The sequence below is a fragment of the Emys orbicularis genome, chromosome 4 (assembly GCF_028017835.1).
Source record: "Emys orbicularis isolate rEmyOrb1 chromosome 4, rEmyOrb1.hap1, whole genome shotgun sequence".
NCBI classification, from domain to species: domain Eukaryota; kingdom Metazoa; phylum Chordata; order Testudines; family Emydidae; genus Emys; species Emys orbicularis.
In genome coordinates, this window is record NC_088686.1 from 78431210 (window position 1) to 78452017 (window position 20808).

The window sequence follows — 20808 nt, forward strand, 5'->3', positions numbered from 1 at the left end:
CAGGCCAGAGGATTTCATCCAGTTACTCCTGTAATGAGCCCAATTTGTATTTGGCTAAAATATATCTTCCAAAAAGGCAACCAGTCTTAATTTGGAGACATCAAGAGATGAAGAATCCATCACTTTCCTTGGTTGTTTGTTCCAACAGGTTAATGCCCTCACTTAAAAATGTGTGTTTTATTTCTAATTTTAAACTGTCTGGCTTTAACTTCCAACCATTGGTTCTTGTTATGCCTTTCTCCACTGGATAAGGAGCCATTAGTATCCAGTATTTTCTCCTCATGAAAGTACCCAAATACTAATCAACTCTCTTGCTGATCTACTAAACAGATTGAGCTCTTTAGATAAGTCACTTTTTCTAGCCTTCTAATTATTTGCGTCTTTTATGCACCCTCACCAAGTTTTCAACATCTTTTTAAAATGTGGGCCACCAGAATTGGACACTGTATTCCAATGATCAGTCTCAACAATGCCATATACAGAGGTAAAATCCCTCCCTATTCCTACTCACTATTCCCCCTTTACACACCCAAGGCTGCATTTCCCCTCCTTTTTTGCCACAGCATTGCAATGAGAGCTTATGTTGAATTGTTTTTCCACTAAATCCTGTTCAGAGTCACCGCTTTCCAAGATATAGTCCCCCATTCTGTATGTATGGCATACATTCTTTGTTCCTAGATGTATAACCTCGCATTTGGCTATATGAAAACATTTTTTATTTTATTTTATTTTTTGGAGTGGGCCCAGTTTACCAGGCAATCCATATTTCTCTGAATAACTGCCCCACCCTTATTATTTACCATTTCTCCAGTCTTCATGTCGCCTGAAAATTTTATCAACAATGATTATATATTTTGAATCCCAGCACAACTCCACTAGAAACATGCCCATTTGAAGATGACCACCACTGCAATCTCTGGAGCGGGGCCAGCCAAAAGGCAATATGCTTCATTCCATGTATCACCTACATAAGTCTCAGCCAGCTATCGGTGAGGGAACATGACTATATTCTAACAGCAATCCCCCCCACCATTCCCCAACACATAAGAATGGCCATACTGGGTCAGACCAAAGGTCCATCTAGCCCAGTATCCTGTCTTCCGACAGTGGCCAATGCCAGGTACCCCAGAGGGAATGAACACAACAGGTAATCCTCAAGTGATCCATTCCCTGTTGCTCATTCCCAGCTGGCAAACAGAGGCTAGGGACACCATCCCTGCCCATCCTGGCTAATAGCCATTGTTGGACCTATCATCCACGAATTTATCTTGTTCTTTTTTTAACCCTGTTATAGTCTTGGCCTTCACAACATCCTCTAGCAAAGAGTTCCACAGGTTGACACTGCGTTGTGTGAAAAAATACTTTTGGGGTTTTTTTAAACCTACTGCCTATTAATTTCATTTGTTGACCCCTAGTTTTGTGTTATGAGGAGTCGTTAATAACACTTCCTTATTTACTTTCTCCACACCAGTCATGATTTTATAGACCTCTATCATATCTCCCGTTGACGTCTCTTTTCCAAGCTGAAAAGTGCCAGTCTTATTCATCTCTCCTCATACGGAAGCCGTTCCATACCCCTAATCATTTTTGTTGCCCTTTTCTGAACCTTTTCCAATATATCTTTTTTGAGATGGGGCGACCACACCTGCAAGCAGTATTCAAGGTGTGAGCGTACCATGGATTTATACACACAAACCTATAACACTTCCGTTATCACCATTTCTTACAAACCTGCCCAGCACTATATGCAAGTCTGAAGTTATATCTAAATGCTAACACCACACATTTAACAAGTTAGTGAATGCAACCAGTCCAATTCACCAGGATCAGCTTACCCTGGTCCCCTCTCTGGCAGCTCCACCTCTGCAGACAGAGGGCTGTAAACAGGAATACTGACATCGTAGCCTTGCCGATAGGTCCATGTGGAGAAGCCTCCTCCAGCCAACAGGGCTCTGAAAGTGTAAGGAAATCAAAAGATTGTGAATGGAGCACATAGGATATTACATTTAAATTCCGGGTCATGATACTTTGTCATCATTCCTAGCATATGAGCAGGCTTTTCTGCTTTGAGGTGTCAGTGTCTGTAGCACTTTTATCAGTGGCTTTCCCATGAAGTTTTACCTTTATTTTAACTTACCCCAGCTGCAGTACAAAACTAAAGGGAACTGTGAACATTTCTTTAACATGCAGTTATACTGGTTCAGAACTAAGATATCAAACTCCCCCAAAGGACCAGCCTGCTTTGGATGCCCCAGAATAGCTTTGATAATTCAAGAGGTGGTACTCTTCTCTTTGAATCTTTACTGAGCCAGTGTCTCCACTGTTTTTTGGAACATAGTGCTGGTAGAGGTGGTGTATTTTGGATGAGATGGTCCTGATCACTTGTAGTCACTAATGATCCTGTTGTCATAGCTAAATTTCAGTTTGAGTAATTACATCCTAAATTAATTCTATCAGTTTAGCTCAACACCAAATTCTTCAGTTCCTGCCCTACTTTTTGTCTAACGTTGCTCTGAACTGTTAGAGGCAAGCTGCGTTTCAGTTATAGGTGCAGTGATTTTGTATTTCTTAAAACACAAAGATTTTTCAGGATTGAAGGCACTATAGAATTGTTAACTATTATATTTCAGAATACACCACATAAAATAGTCAGTTTACTTAGATTTTACATTAAGGAAAATGCTATAAATGGCAAACACACTGACAGAGGATAAACCATATGCTCTGAAATAAACCTCAGAGCAGATGAAGCTTGTAGTACTGTCTACTGAGAAACAGAAGAGTAATAAAAGATGGTTATCATAGAACAATAAAAATGTATGGCTGGAAAGGATCTCGAGAGGTCATCTAGTCCAACCCCCTGTGCTGAGAGAAGACCAAGTATGCCTAAATCATTCCTGACAAGTGTTTGTAGAATCCCCATCACTGAAGATTTTTAAGAATAGGTTAGAAAACCTCCCTATATGTAGAGCCCTGCAAATCTGCAGATATCTGCTTTATAGCCATGGATATCCGCAGACCATGTTTGCAGATGGATGCAGATCCAAATTTTACACCTCCACCCCGATATAACGCTGTCCTCGGGAGCCAAAAAAAACTTACCGCATTATAGGTGAAACCGCGTTATATCGAACTTGCTTTGATCCGCCGGAGCGCGCAGCCCCACCCCCCCGGAGCGCTGCTTTACCGCGTTATAGCCGAATTCGTGTTATATCAGGTCGCGTTATATCGGGGTAGAGGTGTATATCTAGAGAAGTGGTTCCCAAACTGGGGTTCGCAAAATGTTACAGGGGATTCTCGGGAAAAAATTCCCTAATGGCGGACAGAGCTGTCCCTAGGGACCCCGGGCAGCACGGGGCCAGCAGCCCGGAGCCCCTAGACTTCCAAGAGCTAAGCAGATCAAAGCAAGCGTATCTATCACACTGAGAAGATTTAAACTTCAAGACTCTAAGAAACGGAAAGGGAGGTGAATATTTTTTGCTGTTTTTAAAATTAAATAGGCAGCTAGTATTGTTTTTAAAATTATTATGAAGAACAAGTTTAAGCTTTGTTGTAATGTTCACTGTTTGCCTGGACTGCTCAAGAACTGAATGCTTGTGTAGGAGGAACTCTTTAAGTTGGCTTGCTTAAATACCTTCATGCTGTTTCACATCTGATACTCCTTGATGAAACATAGGAGCCCTGTCTTATAACAGGCTTACTCAAAGGGTACGTCTATACTTACCCGCTGGTTCGGCGGCAAGCAGTCGATCTTCTGGGATCGATTTATCGCGTCTTGTCTAGACGCGATAAATCGATCCCGGAAGTGCTCGCCGTCGAGGCCGGTAATCCTGCTCTGCGAGAGGAGTGGGCGGAGTCAACGGGGGAGCCTGCCTGCCGCGTGTGGACCCGCGGTAAGTACCTTTAAGTTCGAACTAAGATACTTAACTTCAGCTACGTGAATAACGTAGCTGAAGTCGAAGTATCTTAGTTCGAACTGGGGGCTTAGTGTGGACCAGCCCATAGTGATACAAGCTACGAAAGTGAGATCTTGGAAGAGTGTTGCCGTTTTCATAATGTAATAAAAATATTGTAATGATAAATAATAATAAATAGTGTGTAATAAGCATGTCATAAAAACAAATTTTATATTTCCAAGATCACTGCTTTTATAATTTATACTCAGGTAAAGGAGAAAAACCCTGGAATATTCATTTTTAAGAGGGGGTTCGCGAGATTTTGATGTGTTAGTGAAAGGGGTTCACAGGCTGTTAAAGTTTGGGAACCACTGATCTAGAACCCTGCAAATCTGCAGGTATCTGCGGATCACATACGGATACAAATTTTGTATCTGTGTAGGGCTCTACCTATATGAAGATACAGTGTATCCTCCCAATGGGAATGCCTTGACTGTCATGGAGATAGTCCATCTGTGGCTTTTCCTGTGTAGGGCAACCTTTTGCCAGACAGAAGGGAAGAGCTTTAAGGACTGGAAAAGAACATGTAGGAGAGAAAATAATGAATCTTTCATATTGCCAGCAGAAATTTGAACTCTAGTGTATTACACATTTGCTATTCCTGACTGCGCTTCTTTGAAACATGCTAGTAGAGAGACCACCTTTCAGTCCTCACTTCACCCCCAATGGCCAGGTGGCACAATGAATGCATTGTCCTAATTTAGGAAATCCTGGATTCAGCTTCTTTCACTCAGCCTTCCTGAACAATTCATTACACCCAGTCATTCACTACAGAACGCTATACTTTAAATTGTCCTAGGAATACTGGGTCTGCTCAAATTACCATATAAAGTAATTTACATTGTAGAAAAATATATATTTTTCCAATGCCAGTTCCACCCATTTTCTGGAGAAAAGGAGCAGAACATGACATACCATTGTACTAGGCAGTACTGAAAGAATCCTGAGGAGCAGCATTCATTGTCTGTAATGATTAAGACGATTATGGATAGTAGCCATATTGCCAGAGTTCACTAGCTAAGCAGGGATATGTCTTGTCAGTACTTGAATGGGAGATATCCAAAAAATGCCAGCGTGTGACAGGAAGCAATACTGATGATTCATTACATGACTCTCTTGCCCGGAATTAGCACCGAACCAATTCCTTAGCATGATGTTTGGAGATGTTGTCTTTCACATTTGATGTAAAACTAAACTTGCAGATTACTCTCAAAGACTCTAAATTATTTTTCATCAGAGCAAGGTGTCCTAGTCAGATTCCAATAAATAACTGCTTTAATAACCTTGAAGTTTCTATAGGATGCTTCACTGCCTGTCCTAAACAGTAGTGTGGAGTTGTTCTGTTCTGTTAAAAAGCTACCACCCTTTACTCCAGATATGGCTGCACTGCAGTGGTGATGCAAGCAAAATATATTTAGTTTGTGAAGTGCTTTCAGAGTTTTCTGAGTTCAAGACAAAAAGGTGCTACAGAAACACAAGATATTTTGAACTTGCAGTTCTGTATAGGTGATCAAACCCAAACATAAATTTAATTTAATTTATACCAGCACTGGCTAATTACACATTACAGAGAAAGAGGTTACTTGAGCACAGGATGAAAAATTAAAAAGGTGCTGAGTGAGAATTCAGGTTCCAAAGCCAGAGAGTGATTATTTTGGATTGCAATGCCCTACCTTCAGTGACTGTGTGTGTCGAATGTTGCTGTGACTATTTCCCACCCTTCAAATTTCATGTTCCTTGTCTCATTCACATTAATTCAATTGCAAGGCAAGGAATGAAAATTTGGATTTGGCTCATGTCTTGCTCCTCTCGCGCTTTTACACCCAGGTTATTTTTATCCCTTCATGAGAAAACTGCAAACAGATTGTTTTAATTGGATCCGCCGCATAACATGACAGCATCTCATCAGCCTTGAGAAAGCAGGTGTGCATCACACAGACTTTTACCAAAATAAACCCACAGGAACCAATACCAGTTAAATAACTCCAGTCAGATTTTCATCATACAGTGCAGTAAGAGAATCAAGGTATTAGCCTTTAGAGTACTGAAAGCAAGTAGTCTTTAAATTGCATTGAACTAAAGATGAGTGAACATGTTCTCAGTTCCTTTCTCCTCCCTTCCACCCCACCCTAACCTCTTCCCAGTCATTGATCGCTTTTTTCCTCTTCAGAAAGTACAAAAAACTGTCTGCATTCCCCTCTGCTGTAAGTTTTCTTGTTCATGTCCAATACTTACTCTGGAGCATCACTAGTTCTCTCCCCAGTCTTGTAAACCCACCCTCCTAAACCTCAGTGCTGGGATGTAAATAGCGGTTAAAAAAAGTAACCATGTAACCAATTAAAAATTTATCAGTTAAACGTTTAACCAGGGAACGAGGAGTGCGGGGGGTGCTGTAGCACCCCCACGTTTTATGCAGCCCCCCCATCCCTCCTGACTGCCAGGCCCCGGGACAGCAGTGGAGTCCTGGGCTCGGGACAGCAGTGGAGTTTAATTGTTAAGCGAAACTGATAAGACTGATGCTTATCAGTTAACGGTTAAACTTTTACATCCCTAATCAGTGCCCAACTCAACAGTTAATTCAAGAACCAACAGCAAGGAGGCAGGCTGCCTGGGAACTTATTAGGTAGGTTTCCTTCTATAGACTAGGTTTAGATTTACCCCAAGAAAAAGTTCTGAATTGCCTTGTCTACCAGCTAATGGAAATCTTTCTTCATCCCTATGAGAGCAACCACTATATTACCTGATAGAAAATTCTGAGAGTCTCTGTTTTCCAGGCATTAAGGCTAGAAGGCTACATATTCTACAACACTGTCAGCAAAGCAGTTTCTACACCAATTAAACATACTACTTAGTACTGACAACCCATGTTTCCATCTTCAAGGTCATGAAACCAAAAGCTTTCAAGCTGCCTTCTGGAAACCCTGATATTGGTTTTAAAGCTCTAACAAAACAAACAAACTAGTGAGATAACCTAGCTAAAAGTTTTCCAGCTAGAGGAATACCATAAAAGACATCACTACTCTCCTCTGCACATAAGGTCTTATTTTACCCAGATTAACGTTCAGCACTGAATCAACACAACATATTTGTCATATTTCATGAACCTTACAATGCACTGTTTTTGGGCCACATACCAGATTTGGTACATGCCAAAGAAATAAAGTAGGCTCTTTGTGCAAGCTTCCCAGACAGCACCAATGTATACTTTAATGTTGACCTGCTGCACTCCTAGGAAGTCTAGTCCTAGAGCCTTACAGAGACTACTAATGCACTTCATTCTTGACCTTCAATTCTGTACAGCTGGTCTTGTTAGATTTGAAGTGAGGTCTTCAAAAGTGAAAGCCTCATATAATAATCCCTACCACTCAGGCTCTCTGAAGATATTCTGCTACAAACAAATGTGTCACTGATGGCAAGTTTCAACAAAATGGAGAGTCATGATTTGTTACATAGGACTTCATGACTTTCTGTTGCGACAAAGCAGTTTCTTTCACTCTTGTCTGACCCTGTTCCCCCTGTAACTAATAGACCTCAGAGGATTCAGAACTACCTGATTTCTCCCAGTAGTATGCCATATGCTTAAAACACCCACCTAGTGAAATAATATATTTGCTGTGTATGAAGTCCAAGACACACAAGGCCAGTTTTAAATGGATGCCTGATACATAAGAGGTTAATAAAACGAAGTTGTGAAGCACATAGTAAATCTATTGCATTAATTCAACAGATCTATTCCTTTCATAGGTACAGTTACTATTATATATTATGTACCAAAACCAGAGCATTCTATTAAACAGAATGCAAATGAAATGAAAAACTCTCAAAATGATAGAACTTAAGAGAACGCGAGTGTGAGAGAAGTTACATGTTTAACAAGTTTTGATTGTAAAAGAATTATGCTTGACTGCCCTCTTCAGGCCAAGTTTGTGTCAAAAGCACCTAACGTGTTTTGGTTTTTACCTTTTCTGACTGCAACTACAGTTTAATGTCAGTAAAGTAACTCCAAAAAGTATACTGAACACTGCAGAGAAAATCTACTCTGTCTTTTTATTTCAAAACAATCTGTTGCCTATGTTGCAAACAAACCAAGATCTAAAAATCCAGCCACATTCTGCCTCATATGCTATCATCGGTAATAAAGATCTTGCAATCAGATTTTAGCCAGAATTTTGCTGATCATGTGGCAGAAGAGGTCCATCTTGCTCTCTAATAGCTGTATTGGTTTTGTAAGGCCTACTGCATGTGGGTCAGTAAAGTAAAATTATTTACTTTTTTATGCTTAATATAATTGGAAATTTCTTCCCTTTCCCATCTTTCCACCTAAAGTGTCTGGTCTTTATTATAGCTATGTTCTTCATACCCTTACTCCCTCTTTTCCCCTTCCCAGAACGCCTGTAGAGAAACCTACCCTACAACTAACAATTAAGATAAGGGTTCAAAACTAGTAATTTCCTGGCAGGAATTTTCAAAATGCACAAGCCAGAGAAGGATAGAGAAAACCAACAGCGTTATAGTCAGCGTTAAATTACTGGATCAGTGCAATTCCTGAAATCACACACAACACAAATCAAGCTCTGGTGTCAAAATCATCACATTCCATGTTGAGTCAGCTAGAATAGCAATATTGTTTCTTTTGAATACAAAGCAGGAGCAGCCAAACTTTGCCCAGCAGAGGCAGCTAGAGAGAAGCCCAAGAATGGCTCCTAATTTGATTTAAATGGAACTAAGTCTGTCATTCTTCATCTTCACTAAAATGCACCCTATGGAGGCTACAGGTCTAAGCATAGAATGTTTCACCTTGATCAGAGGAGCCTAGCAGCTCAGATCAAGATGGAGCATTGATAGCTGCAATATTACCATGGGCCACACTCCCTGTGAATTTAAGCATGGGCAACATTGTAGAATGCCATGGGCAAACAGTTGTCCTCTCAACTTAAAGAAGCTAGACAGTCCATCTCCTATCAAAACAGGGTAAGACATACTCCACCTATGTAGGACTCAGGAATTGTAGCATTTATATTGGGACTACCAAGAGTTCTGAGCCCCACTTCCTCTTTAAAGACATTTTATCCTACACACGCCACTCTCCAATGCACTCAGAGAAGCAGCATGATGCCTACCTATCTCTGGGAACATCCAGTGCTGTGTTGTAGTCAGGTGGCCCCCCAGGCAGCATGTTGAACAGCAGGTGGTTTGTGCCTCGATCCCACCTAAAGAGAAGAAATAATTAAAGCCAGTTTGAGAGCTGTTCCCTGAGACATGGATGCCAGACTCTCCCAAATTCTGATCTCAGCTCTGACCAGGGCTCACTGCAGAACTTTTCCCATCACTAACCTTATCCTCGCCAGCTCTAACTTTATGATTCACAAAGTAAGGTTTCTGTAGGTACCTGGATAACTGTGCCAAGGCTTGAGCAGTTTCCTTGATGCGGAGCGTGTTCTGGTTCAGCACATCTATGGACGGCACAAAGAGGCAGGCCCGGTTGACATCATCTGTGTAGAAGTCACTGTCAGAGATAGCAGTCAGCAGCTCGTTGTACTCCCGAGAGATAGTGTTGCTAACCAGCATCCCATACTCATCCACGTATTTCTTCAGTGAATAGATATAGACCTTGATCTTGTTTTTGGGGTTGAAGCCACACCGATAGACATCAAAGCAGGTGTGCATCCTACAGCTAAGGTCTCCCCGTTCTGGGATGGGGCTGTCAGCAGGAAGCTTGATTACAGGCACATCATGGACACTGCGCTTCTCCACTGTCCAGTCACTGGATGACTCAATGGAGTGTGGCCAGAACTGGAACATACCTGTGGCAATAAGGCCAAGCAGGACAATGGAAAAGAGTGTGATGTAGTAGATGCGGTGCTTGGTCTTCATTCTTGGGATGAGGGCTGGACCCCGGGTGTTATATTTGGCTGACGCACACATAATGGAACTAGCCACTTCTTCCTCGTGTGTCTAGAGAATGGGGAGACAAATGCACAAGGTAAGAATAGGGACAATTTTACGTGCGATAGAAGAGACAAAGGTATCACAAAGAACAAGAACAGCAGGGCAGAAATATATTCAGCTCCCTTTTGGGAAGGCTCCTTTGCCTCAGAGGATTGCACTGACATTCTTCAGATATTCAGGTCTTCCATTGGAATGTCAGGTGCTGGCTGCCCTCTGTATCAGGGATGACACTTGGAAGCACCAACACGGAAACAGTTACTTGCTGGGACCAACATCCTTATAAAATATTTCAGCCAAACTTAACAACCACAATGTCAGAATAACAAATGGGCCTGAGATTTAAAGAAAAATAAAATCAGATAGATAGAAAAAGTCATTATATATGTCCCACCCAGTCCGTCTCCCAGAGTGTTCCCAATGTACGTTTCCTAGTATTGTGTGCTCAAGGACTAGGGAAAAGTAGTTAAATGTACATTAAGTATATAAACTGAGGGAGCAGGGGAATCTCCAATGCCAAACTCAACCTCATTCAACTCCGATTAATGGGAATGTGTCACTGATGCTCTTTATTTGCCCAAAGCTGGGTATCATATAGGACTCGCAATCAAGATGCAGTCACTAATCTAGGGTGGGTTGTGTAAAAAAAAAAAAAAAAAAAAAAAAATGTATACAGTAACCCTGTATAAATACCACCTGTCCATCCTGTGTGGACTAGAAAGATACTAACATACTTTTTGTAAGAGCAGGTGATTGCCCTAGTGTCCTTGGCAAATGTGCTCTTTCACCCAAGTGCAGCATCAGTTGGTTTTCTCCCACCACTGAAGAGGGACTTCAGTAGTGCCATATGTATATCCTTGTGAAATACTTTGGGATGAAAAGCACAATATCAATATAAAAAATTAACTGTAGCTGGGGACTGATGATATTTTCCAGGACTGATCATGTAGGTTAATTTTTGTGCTTTCAAAATTGTGGTTACTAAACAAGTAAGGGCGGCCAGCATGTCCCTCGGCCCATGCCGCTTCCTACAGCCCCCATTGGCCTGGAGCAGCGAACCGCGGCCAGTGGGAGTCACGATCGGCCGAACCTGCGGACGCGGCAGGTAAACAAACCGGCCCGACCCGCCAGGGGCTTTCTCTGAACAAGCGGCGGCCCTAGTTTGAGAACCACTGCTCTAGAGCATGGCTGATCTAATCATATATTCTTCCTTTTGTGGGAAAGTGTAGAAGGCAATTTTTGAGAACTAAAAGAGAAATTTAATGGGAAAATGTTAGCCAGACAGAAATTATACAAACAACAACAAACCACCACCACCACCAAACATGAAGAAATTGAAGAGTAGGTCAAAAACAACAGTTTTTACCAGAGAATGTTGGGACAGAGGTTGTTTGCAACTTGAAGTGATAGCACTTACGCAGTACAGCAAGATGTTTTAGGGTATGTCTACACTACAGGATTAATTCGAATTTATATAATTCGAATTTAGGAAACCGATTTTATAAATTCGAATGTATTCGGCCACACTAGGCACCATTAATTCGGTGGTGTGCGTCCAAGCTACCATAGTAGCATCGATTTCCAGAGCGTTGCATTGTGGGTAGCTTTTACATAGCTATCCCATAGTTCCCGCAGTCTCCACCCCCCTTGGAATTCTGGGTTGAGACCCCAGTGCATGATGGGGCAAAAAACATTGTCGCAGGTAGTTCTGGGTACAGCCTCCCCCTCCCTCCCTGAAAGCAACGGCAGACAACCATTTCGCGCCTTTTTTCCTGAGTGAACTCTGCAGACTCCATTCTGCATCAAGCATGGATCCCGTTGTGCTCCAGAACGCAGTCTTGAACATTATAAACACCTCGCGCTTTCTCGTGGAGTTTATGCTTACACAGGACCAGAAAAAAGAGGCGAGGAGGAGGAGGAGGCGGCGATTGCAGCGCAGCGACCAGCGTGATGAGGACATGGACACGGACACAGAATTCTCTGAGACCGCGGGCCCCGGTGCTTTGGAGATTATGATGTTAATGGGCCAGGTTATAGGCTTTGAACGCCGATTCTGGGCCCGGGAAACAAGCACAGACTGGTGGGACCGCATAGTGTTGCAGGTGTGGGACGATTCCCAGTGGCTGAGAAACTTTCGCATGCGTAAGGGCACTTTCATGGAACTTTGTGACTTGCTTTCCCCTGCCCTGAAGCGCCAGAATACCAAGATGAGAGCAGCCCTCACAGTTGAGAAGCGAGTGGCGATAGCCCTGTGGAAGCTTGCAACGCCAGACAGCTACCGGTCAGTCGGGAATCAATTTGGAGTGGGCAAATCTACTGTGGGGGCTGCTGTGATGCAAGTAGCCAAAGCAATCACGGAGGTGCTGCTACGAAAGGTAGTGACTCTGGGAAATGTGCAGGTCATAGTGGATGGCTTTGCTGCAATGGGATTCCCTAACTGTGGTGGGGCAATAGATGGAACCCATATTCCTATCTTGGCACCGGAGCACCAGGGTACCCAGTACATAAACCGCAAGGGGTACTTCTCAATGGTGCTGCAAGCACTTGTGGATCACAAGGGACGTTTCACCAACATCCATGTGGGCTGGCCGGGAAGGGTTCATGACGCTCGCGTCTTCAGGAACACCAATCTGTTTAAACGGCTGCAGCAAGGGACTTACTTTCCGGACCAGAAAATAACCGTGGGGGATGTTGAAATGCCAATTGTTATTCTTGGGGACCCAGCCTACCCCTTAATGCCATGGCTCATGAAGCCATACACAGGCAGCCTGGACAGGAGTCAGGAGTTGTTCAACTACAGGCTGAGCAAGTGCAGAATGGTGGTAGAATGTGCATTTGGCCGTTTAAAAGGTCGCTGGCGATCCTTATTGACTCGCTCAGACCTCAGCCAAACCAATATCCCCATTGTTATTACTGCTTGCTGTGTGCTTCACAATCTCTGTGAGAGCAAGGGGGAGACCTTTATGGCAGGGTGGGAGGCTGAGGCAAATCGCCTGGCTGCTGATTACTCGCAGCCAGACACCAGGGCGATTAGAAGAGCACACGATGAAGCGCTGCGCATTAGGGAAGCTTTGAAAACCAGTTTCATGACTGGCCAGGCTACAGTGTGAAATTTATGTTTGTTTATCCTTCCTGAAAACCCGCCCCCTTTATTGACTCATTCTCTGTAAGGAACCCACCCTCCCCCTTCCCCCAGCTTGCTTTCAAAGGAAATAAAGTCACCATTGTTTAAAAATCATTTATTCTTTATGAATTGATTATAAAAAGAGGGAGAGAACCTGAGTGGGGTTTGGGAGGAGGATCAGCGGGAAGGAAAAGCCCAGTAAAAAAAGGTTAAGAAAATGGCAGCCTTTTGCTTGGGCTGTCCACTGGGGTGGAATGGGAGGGTGTACGGAGCCTCCCCCCCCGTGTTCTTACACATCTGGGTGGGGAGGCTATGGAAAATGGTGAGGAGGTAGGGGGGTTATACAGGGGCTGTAGCGGCACAGAACCTGAGTGGGGTTTGGGAGGAGGATCAGCGGGAAGGAAAAGCCCAGTAAAAAAAGGTTAAAAAAATGGCAGCCTTTTGCTTGGGCTGTCCACTGGGGTGGAATGGGAGGGTGTATGGAGCCTCCCCCCCCGTGTTCTTACACGTCTGGGTGTGGAGGCTATGGAACATGGTGAGGAGGTAGGGGGGTTATACAGGGGCTGTAGCGGCACTCGGTTCTCCAGCAGCCGTTCCTGAAGCTCCACCAGACGCCGGAGCATGTCTGTTTGCTCACGCAGCAGCCCCAGCGTTGCTTCCCGACTCCTCTGATCTTCCTGCCGCCACCTCTCATCTCGAGCGTCTCTCCTCTCCTCACGTTGGTCCCTTCTGTCCTCACGTTGGTCCCTCATGTCCTCACGTTGGTCCCTCCTGTCCTCACGTTGGTCCCTCCTGTCCTCACGGTCACTGGCTTCTTTCCTATACTTGCAAACCGTCTCCTTCCACTCATTCAGATGAGCTCTTTCATTCCTGGTGGATTGCATGATTTCGGAAAACATCTCTTCTCTCGTTTTTTTTTTACGACGCCTTATCTGGGATAGCCTTCGGGAAGGAGGAGGGAGGCTTGAAACATTTGCACCTGCTGGAGGGAGTGAAAAAAGGAGAGAATTTTTTTAAAAGATACATTTTTCAGAACAATGCTTATACTCTTTCACGGTGTATACTATTCACATTACATAGCACATGTGATTTCTGTGCAAGGTCGCATTTTGCCTCTTAATATTGAGTGCCTGTGGCTTTGCTGCTAGAGATCACAGACGCAGGTCGGGGCAACAGAATTCACCTTGCATGCTGCCATGGTAAGCCACTGTCTTTAGGCTTCTGCGCCCTGCTTTCCCACATACCAAGCAAAGCCCGTTGTGCTGCAGTTTTCCTGTTAGCTTGTTTTCTGCTGCTGAAGGTTAACACCCCCCCCCCCCCATCCAATTCTCTGGGATGAGTGCTTTATCCCTCCCCCCACCGCCTGGCTGGTATCAGGGAAGATCCCAGCAGGAACCAAACTAACACCCCCCCCCCACCCGCCATGAATTCTCTGGGATGAGTGCTTTATCCCTCCCCCCACCGCGTGGCTGGTATCAGGGAAGATCCCTGCAGGAACCAAACTAACACCCCCCCCCCACCCGCCATGAATTCTCTGGGATGAGTGCTTTATCCCTCCCCCCACCGCGTGGCTGGTATCAGGGAAGATCCCAGCAGGAACCAAACTAACACCCCCCCCCACCCGCCATGAATTCTCTGGGATGAGTGCTTTCTCCCTCCCCCCACCGCGTGGCTGGTATCAGGGAAGATCCCTGCAGGAACCAAACTAACACCCCCCCCCCACCCGCCATGAATTCTCTGGGATGAGTGCTTTATCCCTCCCCCCACCGCCTGGCTGGTATCAGGGAAGATCCCTGCTAGCAAAACGCGAAAAGCTCTGGGCCAATCCTCCCCCCCCCCCTTGCACTTGGCTAAATGCAGGGAAGGATTTCTTTTCAGCCACAGGCAAACAGCCCAGTAGGAACGGCCACCTCAGTCCCCTTAATTAAATTCCCTTATTTCAACCAGGTTACCCTAAGCGATATCACTCTCCTGAGGATTACACAGCAAGATAAAGAACGGATGTTGCTTGAATGCCAGCAAACACCGGGACCATACGCTGCCAGGCTCTGTCAGGCAATGATACCAGATTACTTGCTACTAGCATGGCGTGGTCAAGTGTCCTACCATGGAGGACGGAATAAGGCTGCACTGCCCAGAAACCTTGTGGCAAGGCTTTTGGAGTACCTCCAGGAGAGCTTCATGGAGATGTCCCTGGAGGATTTCCGCTCCATCCCCAGACATGTTAACAGACTTTTCCAGTAGCTGTACTGGCTGCGAATGCATCCCAAGTGCTCAGGGCAAATTAATCATTAAAAATGCTTGCTTTTAAACCATGTTTTATATTTTAAAAGGTAAACTCACCTGAGGTCCCTTCCATGGGGTCATGGTCTTGGGTGCTGGCTTGGGAGGCTTGGGAGGGTACTTCAGTCAGGGTGAGAAACAGTTCCTGGCTGTTGGGGAGAACGGAGAGCTGGGTGCTCTCTGCCAGCTCGTCCTCCTCCTCCTCCTCTTCCCCTTCCGCGGAATCATCAGGTGTCCCTGATGAGATTATCCCCAGCTCGGAATCCACAGTCAGAGGTGGGGTAGTGGTGGCGGCCCCCCCTAGAAATGCATTTAGCTCAGCGTAGAAGCGGCATGTCCGCGGCTCTGACCCGGAGCGACCGTTTGCCTCCTTTGCTTTTTGATAGGCTTGTCTGAGCTCCTTGACTTTCACGCGGCACTGATCTGTGTCCCTATTGTGGCCTCTCTCCATCATGCCCTTGGAAATTTTTTCATAAGTTTTGGCATTTCGTCTTTTCGAACGCAGTTCAGCTAGCACTGAATCCTCTCCCCATATAGAGATCAAATCCAGTACCTCCTGTACGGTCCATGCTGGTGCTCTTTTTCGATTATCAGCCTGCATGGTTACCTGTGCTGATGAGCTCTCTGTGGTCACCTGTGCTCTCCACGCTGTGCAAACAGGAAATGAAATTCAAATGTTCCCGGGGCTTTTCCTGTCCACCTGGCCAGTGCATGCGAGTTCAGATTGCTGGCCAGAGCGGTCACAATGGTGCACTGTGGGATAGCTCCTGGAGGCCAATAACATCGAATTGCGGCCACACTAACGCTAATTCGAATTGACAAATTCGATTTTGGCGCTACTCCGCTCGTCGGGGTGGAGTACAGAAATCGAATTAAAGGGCCCTTTAATTCGAATTAAATGGCTTCGTTGTGTGGACGGTTCCAGAGTTAATTCGAATTAAAGCCACTAAATCCGAATTAAAGGTGTAGTGTAGACCAGGCCTTAGACACCACTTAAGAAGTTCTCAACTTTTAATGCTTCAAGTCAAACTAGGTTCAGATTCTGATTTCAATTAAATAGTTTTGCCAGCCTACTGTTGAACATTCAGCAGATAAAAGACTGAAGTCATAGTGTAGCCAGGAAAAGAACAGGAATTTCACAGTATTATTGTCAGTATTATAGCCCAAGATCTTCTATGTTACTTCTGCCTTTTAGTCAAGTTATTCCCTCACTCCCCCCATACATCGCTGGAATCATCTGATTTATCACAGAGATCATACATTTGTGACAGGCTCTTGAGTCACGGAGAAAGACTTTTTTCCCCCCTCAGTCTCAGTTTCAGACAAGGAACTATTTAATCATTTTTACACACTGCATAATTAATCTCTAGAACGCACTGCCACCAGATAAAGGCAAAGTCCTTAAGAGACTTCAAAAAGGAATTAGACATGTAAAGGATAATAAGAATTAACACAGTTACATTAGAAACCATTGAAAAAATTAAGAGGGAATATTAGCCTTTCTGCTTCAGGGCATCAAGGATAAAATATCAATGATTAGGAAGAAGCTTCCCTGATCAACAGGCTATCCCATAACCATCCATGAACAGATCCTTTAATCGAATTTCACTAAGTCTAGACTTCCTAGAGATTACAGGGTTGCTTCCATCTTCCTCTGAAGCAAGTGGTACTTGTCACTACTAGATGGATACCAGTTTAGACAGACCTCTGGTCTGATTCAGCATCGTATCTCCCTCCCATGTTCCTAAAAAACTATGAACCTTGAGTTGAGTGTGGGAATGAGTTTGTGGAGAATTCTCAGATTACAAGTTTATAAAATTATGTTAGAACCCCTTAACACTGAAGTTGTCAAAGAACGGGCCTAGCACTGGTTAGCCCAGAAAGCCTTTGTTAAAACAAAATTTCTCCACAAAAGCACTTCATACCTCAAGACCTCACACAGAGATGCATCCATATAAGAAAAGTTGAGGGAGTGGAATGAAACTTCAGCAATACTGAGACACACTAACACGAGAATTGAAAGTAAGTGGGTGATAGGTCCTCCTCCCTCAGTGATTTCACCTGCACCTCACAACGTAAGATTTAAAATCAGTTTCAACCCATATTATTAACAAGGGGTTAAATAGATGTGGTTTATGGCCCACCCACATGTAATAAGAAAAAAAAAGTCTTTAAAATAGTAGGAAACATGTAAGGGGTTGGACTAGATGGTCTCTTCCAACCCTAATAGTCTATGGCTAGACAACTGCCTTACTTCAGTGCAAGTTTTCGGAGGAACACGGCACCTGAGCAGTGAATCCTCCCCTCATGTGATTCTAGGGTGACCAGATGTCCCGATTTTATAGGGACAGTCCCGATTTTTGGGTCTTTTTCTTATATAGGTTCCTATTACCCCCCACCCTCGTCCAGATTTTTCACATTTGCTGTCTGGTCACCCTATGTGATTCCCAGTCAGTTTCTCCCCGTATTGTGTCAGTCGCAGTCCGACACTCCCAGTCACAGATACAGAAATGTTGTAAGGGAGCAAGGGGCTGAACGCCTCGTGCTGGCGATGTGCTCCCCGAGCGTGTTCCCCCACCTGCCCGCTGCAGCGCCCGTCAGGATCCCTGCAAGGCCACCGGACACATCAGTCAGTCACCCACCCACCCACCCCTTCCCTGTGACCCGGCCTCCCCTAGCCTGGCTGGAGCTGGCTGCCTCCCTGAGCAGCTCGGCCAGCCCGCCCCGCCCGTAACCCCTTGTCCCTCACGGCGGCAGCGGCACAGGGCCCCCCGAGCGGTGGCTGCCAGGCCGCAAGTCTCATCGCCCCCCGCCCCCAGCGCACGCGGCCAGGATCGGCAGGGCCCGGGCCCGGCTCCCCGCACTCCCCGGCCTCACCTCAGCCGGCAGCGGTGCAGGCTCACGGCCTCATGTCAGGCCGAGCGGCCCCGTCCAGCAGCAGGGCTGGAGCGCTGGGCCGGCGTTCGGGGCAGCCGCCGGCGCAGAGCTACCCACCCCGCCGCCGGGCCAGGGCTCAGAGCGCATGCGCGGGAGGGAAGGTTTAACGCGCATGGCAGCTATTAGCACAGCGACCCAGCGTCTGCAACCTGGGGTGGGTCGGTGCGCATGCGCGGTAAAAGTAGCTCGCTGGCCCCGTGGAGAAGCAGCAGCTGGCTCTGCGTGTGCCCGCGCCTACTCCAGGACCGGGAGGCGGCCCCGACGCACCGCAAACTGGCTGCGCTTGGGTTGGACATCGCGGGTGTCGCTGTCTGGCGGCAATTCTGTATGGAGCAAGAGTTGGGGGACAAAGCTGGGGCCAGCGGAGATCGGGGGCACGGGGTTGCCAACCCTCCAGGATTGGCCTGGAGTCTCCAGGAATTAAAGATTAATCTTTAATTAAATATTATGTCATGTGATTAAATCTCCAGGAATACATCCAACCAAAACTGGCAAACCTATAGGGTGACCAGGTGTCCACTTTCAACTGGATGTAAGGGTCCCTGGCAGCTCCGGTTAGCACTGCTGATCAGACTTTTAACGGTGCTGCGGGTACGGTGACCAGATGTCCCGATAAAATCGAGACTGTCCTGATATTTAACCCTTTGTCCCGCATCCTGATCAATGTATGATCAGGACACCATTTGTCCCGATATTCAGGTAAAGAGGTGAGCAGGAGGGAGGCGCTGACCCCGGGGGTGATCCGGGGCTGGAGCACCCACAGGGGAAAATTGCAGCCCCTCCTCGCGTCCTTCTCCCCCTCTACCTCCAGTGCACTGCGTCCCCGCTCCTCTCCCCCTCCAGCACTTCCCGCCGCCTAACAGCTGTTTGGCGGTGCTTAGCGCTTTCCAGGGGGGAGGAGGGAGGACGTGGCGCGCTCAGGGGAGGAGGCGGAGAAGAGTCAGGGCAGGGACTTGGGGGAAGAGGGTGGAATGGGGGCAGGGCGAGGGCGGTACAGGGGCAGGAAGAGGCAGGGGGTGGGCGAGCACCCACCCAGCAGAGGGGAAGTCAGCACCGTAGGGGTGAGTAGCGGGCGGAGGGTGAAGAGGCGGGCGAGTGAGCGGGCGGGGAGGCGAGTGGTGGGTGGGGGTCTGAGGAGGGACACAACAAGCCAGCGGCAGGCTAGGGATGAGGAAGGGCGCATTGGGGGGGCTGAGCAGGGAAGGGGCGGGACTGGGGGCAGAGCCTGGGAGGAGCAGGGGTGGACTGTGGGCAGGGCTGATGGCACCCCAATGTGTCCCGATATTTTAGTGTGGTGATCTGGTCACCCTAGCCGCGGGGCTAAAATAGGCTAGTCCCTACCTGTCCTGGGGCATCATGCTGCGCCCCAGAAGTGGCCAGCAGGTCCGGCTCCTGGGCAGGGGCAGCCACAGGGTTCCACGTGCTGCCCCCGCCCTGAGCACCGGCTCTATACTCCCATTGGCCGGGAACCAGCCAATAGGAGCTGGGGGGCGGTGACTCCAAATCCCTCAGCCCCACCGCTCTGCCTGGAGCCCCCTCCTGCACTCCACACCCCTCATCCCCAGACCCACCCCAGAGTCCGCACCCCCAGCCAGAGCCCTCACCCCTTCCCGCACCCCAACTCCTTGCCCCAGCCCAGAGCCCCTTTCCACACCCTGAACCCCTCATTTCTGGCCCCACCCCAGAGCCCACACCCCCATTTAGAATCCTCACCCGCTCTCACACCCCAACCCTCTGCCCCAGCCCAGTGAAAGTCATTGAGGGTCGGGGAGAGTGAGCCACTGAGGGAGGGGGAATGTAGTGAGTGGGAGGGGGTGCCTCGGGGCAGGGGGCGGGCTAGGGTGTTCGATTTTGTGCCATTAGAAAGTTAGCAATCCTACAACCCTAGGAATGGGTGCTGGTGGTGGCGGCAGGGATGGGTACATGGCTGGTGGTGGGGATTGGGGGTGGTTGGTGGTGGTAGCAGAGATGGGGATATGGCTGGTGATGGGGGTGGGGATCAAGGGCGTGGTTGGTGGTGGAGGCAGGGATCGGGGGCATGGCTGGTGGGGGGATCAGGGCAATGGCTGGTGGGGGGATCAGGGGGCATGGCTGGTGATGGTGGGGATTGGGGGCATGGCTGGTGGTGGTGGGGATCGAAGGCATGGCTGGTGGGGGTCGGGGATCAGGGGTGTGGCTGGTGGATTGTGGGTGTGGCTGGTGGGGGGATCAGGGCAATGGCTGGTGGTGGGGATCGAAGGCATAGCTGGTGGGGGTCGGGGATCGGGGGTATGGCTGGTGGGGGACTGGGGCATGGCTGGTGGGGGTGGGGGATCGATTGTGGGCATGGCTGGTGAGGGTAGTGGGGTTCGGGGGGCACTGCTGGTCCTAGCTGTGGAGAGGATGGTGTGACTGGTGTTGCCCAGGGCAAGGGTTAGGGAGACACTATTGGTGCCACCTGCTCCAGGCTGTTTAAGACTGCCCGCATAGCTCCAGCTTCACAGGGGACCCCACAGCTACACGTCCAAAATCATTTCCAAGTTCTGTGGTACACTATCAAGTTAAGTCTCACCATTAGGAGAG

General features: G+C 47.1%; 1 protein-coding gene across 1 annotated transcript in view; it reads right to left on the reverse strand.

Moving 5' to 3' along the window:
* Window positions 1–18253, reverse strand: part of EXT2 (exostosin glycosyltransferase 2) — a 109642-nt gene extending 91389 nt beyond the window's left edge. The window contains exons 1-4 of the mRNA XM_065403525.1: window positions 18187–18253; window positions 9346–9911; window positions 9077–9166; window positions 1836–1952 (exon numbers count right to left, since the gene is read on the reverse strand). Of these exons, the coding sequence (XP_065259597.1) occupies window positions 1836–1952; window positions 9077–9166; window positions 9346–9881 (743 nt within the window). The 5' untranslated portion in view covers window positions 9882–9911; window positions 18187–18253. The remainder of the gene's footprint in view (window positions 1–1835; window positions 1953–9076; window positions 9167–9345; window positions 9912–18186) is intronic.
* Window positions 18254–20808: the final 2555 nt, after the last annotated feature.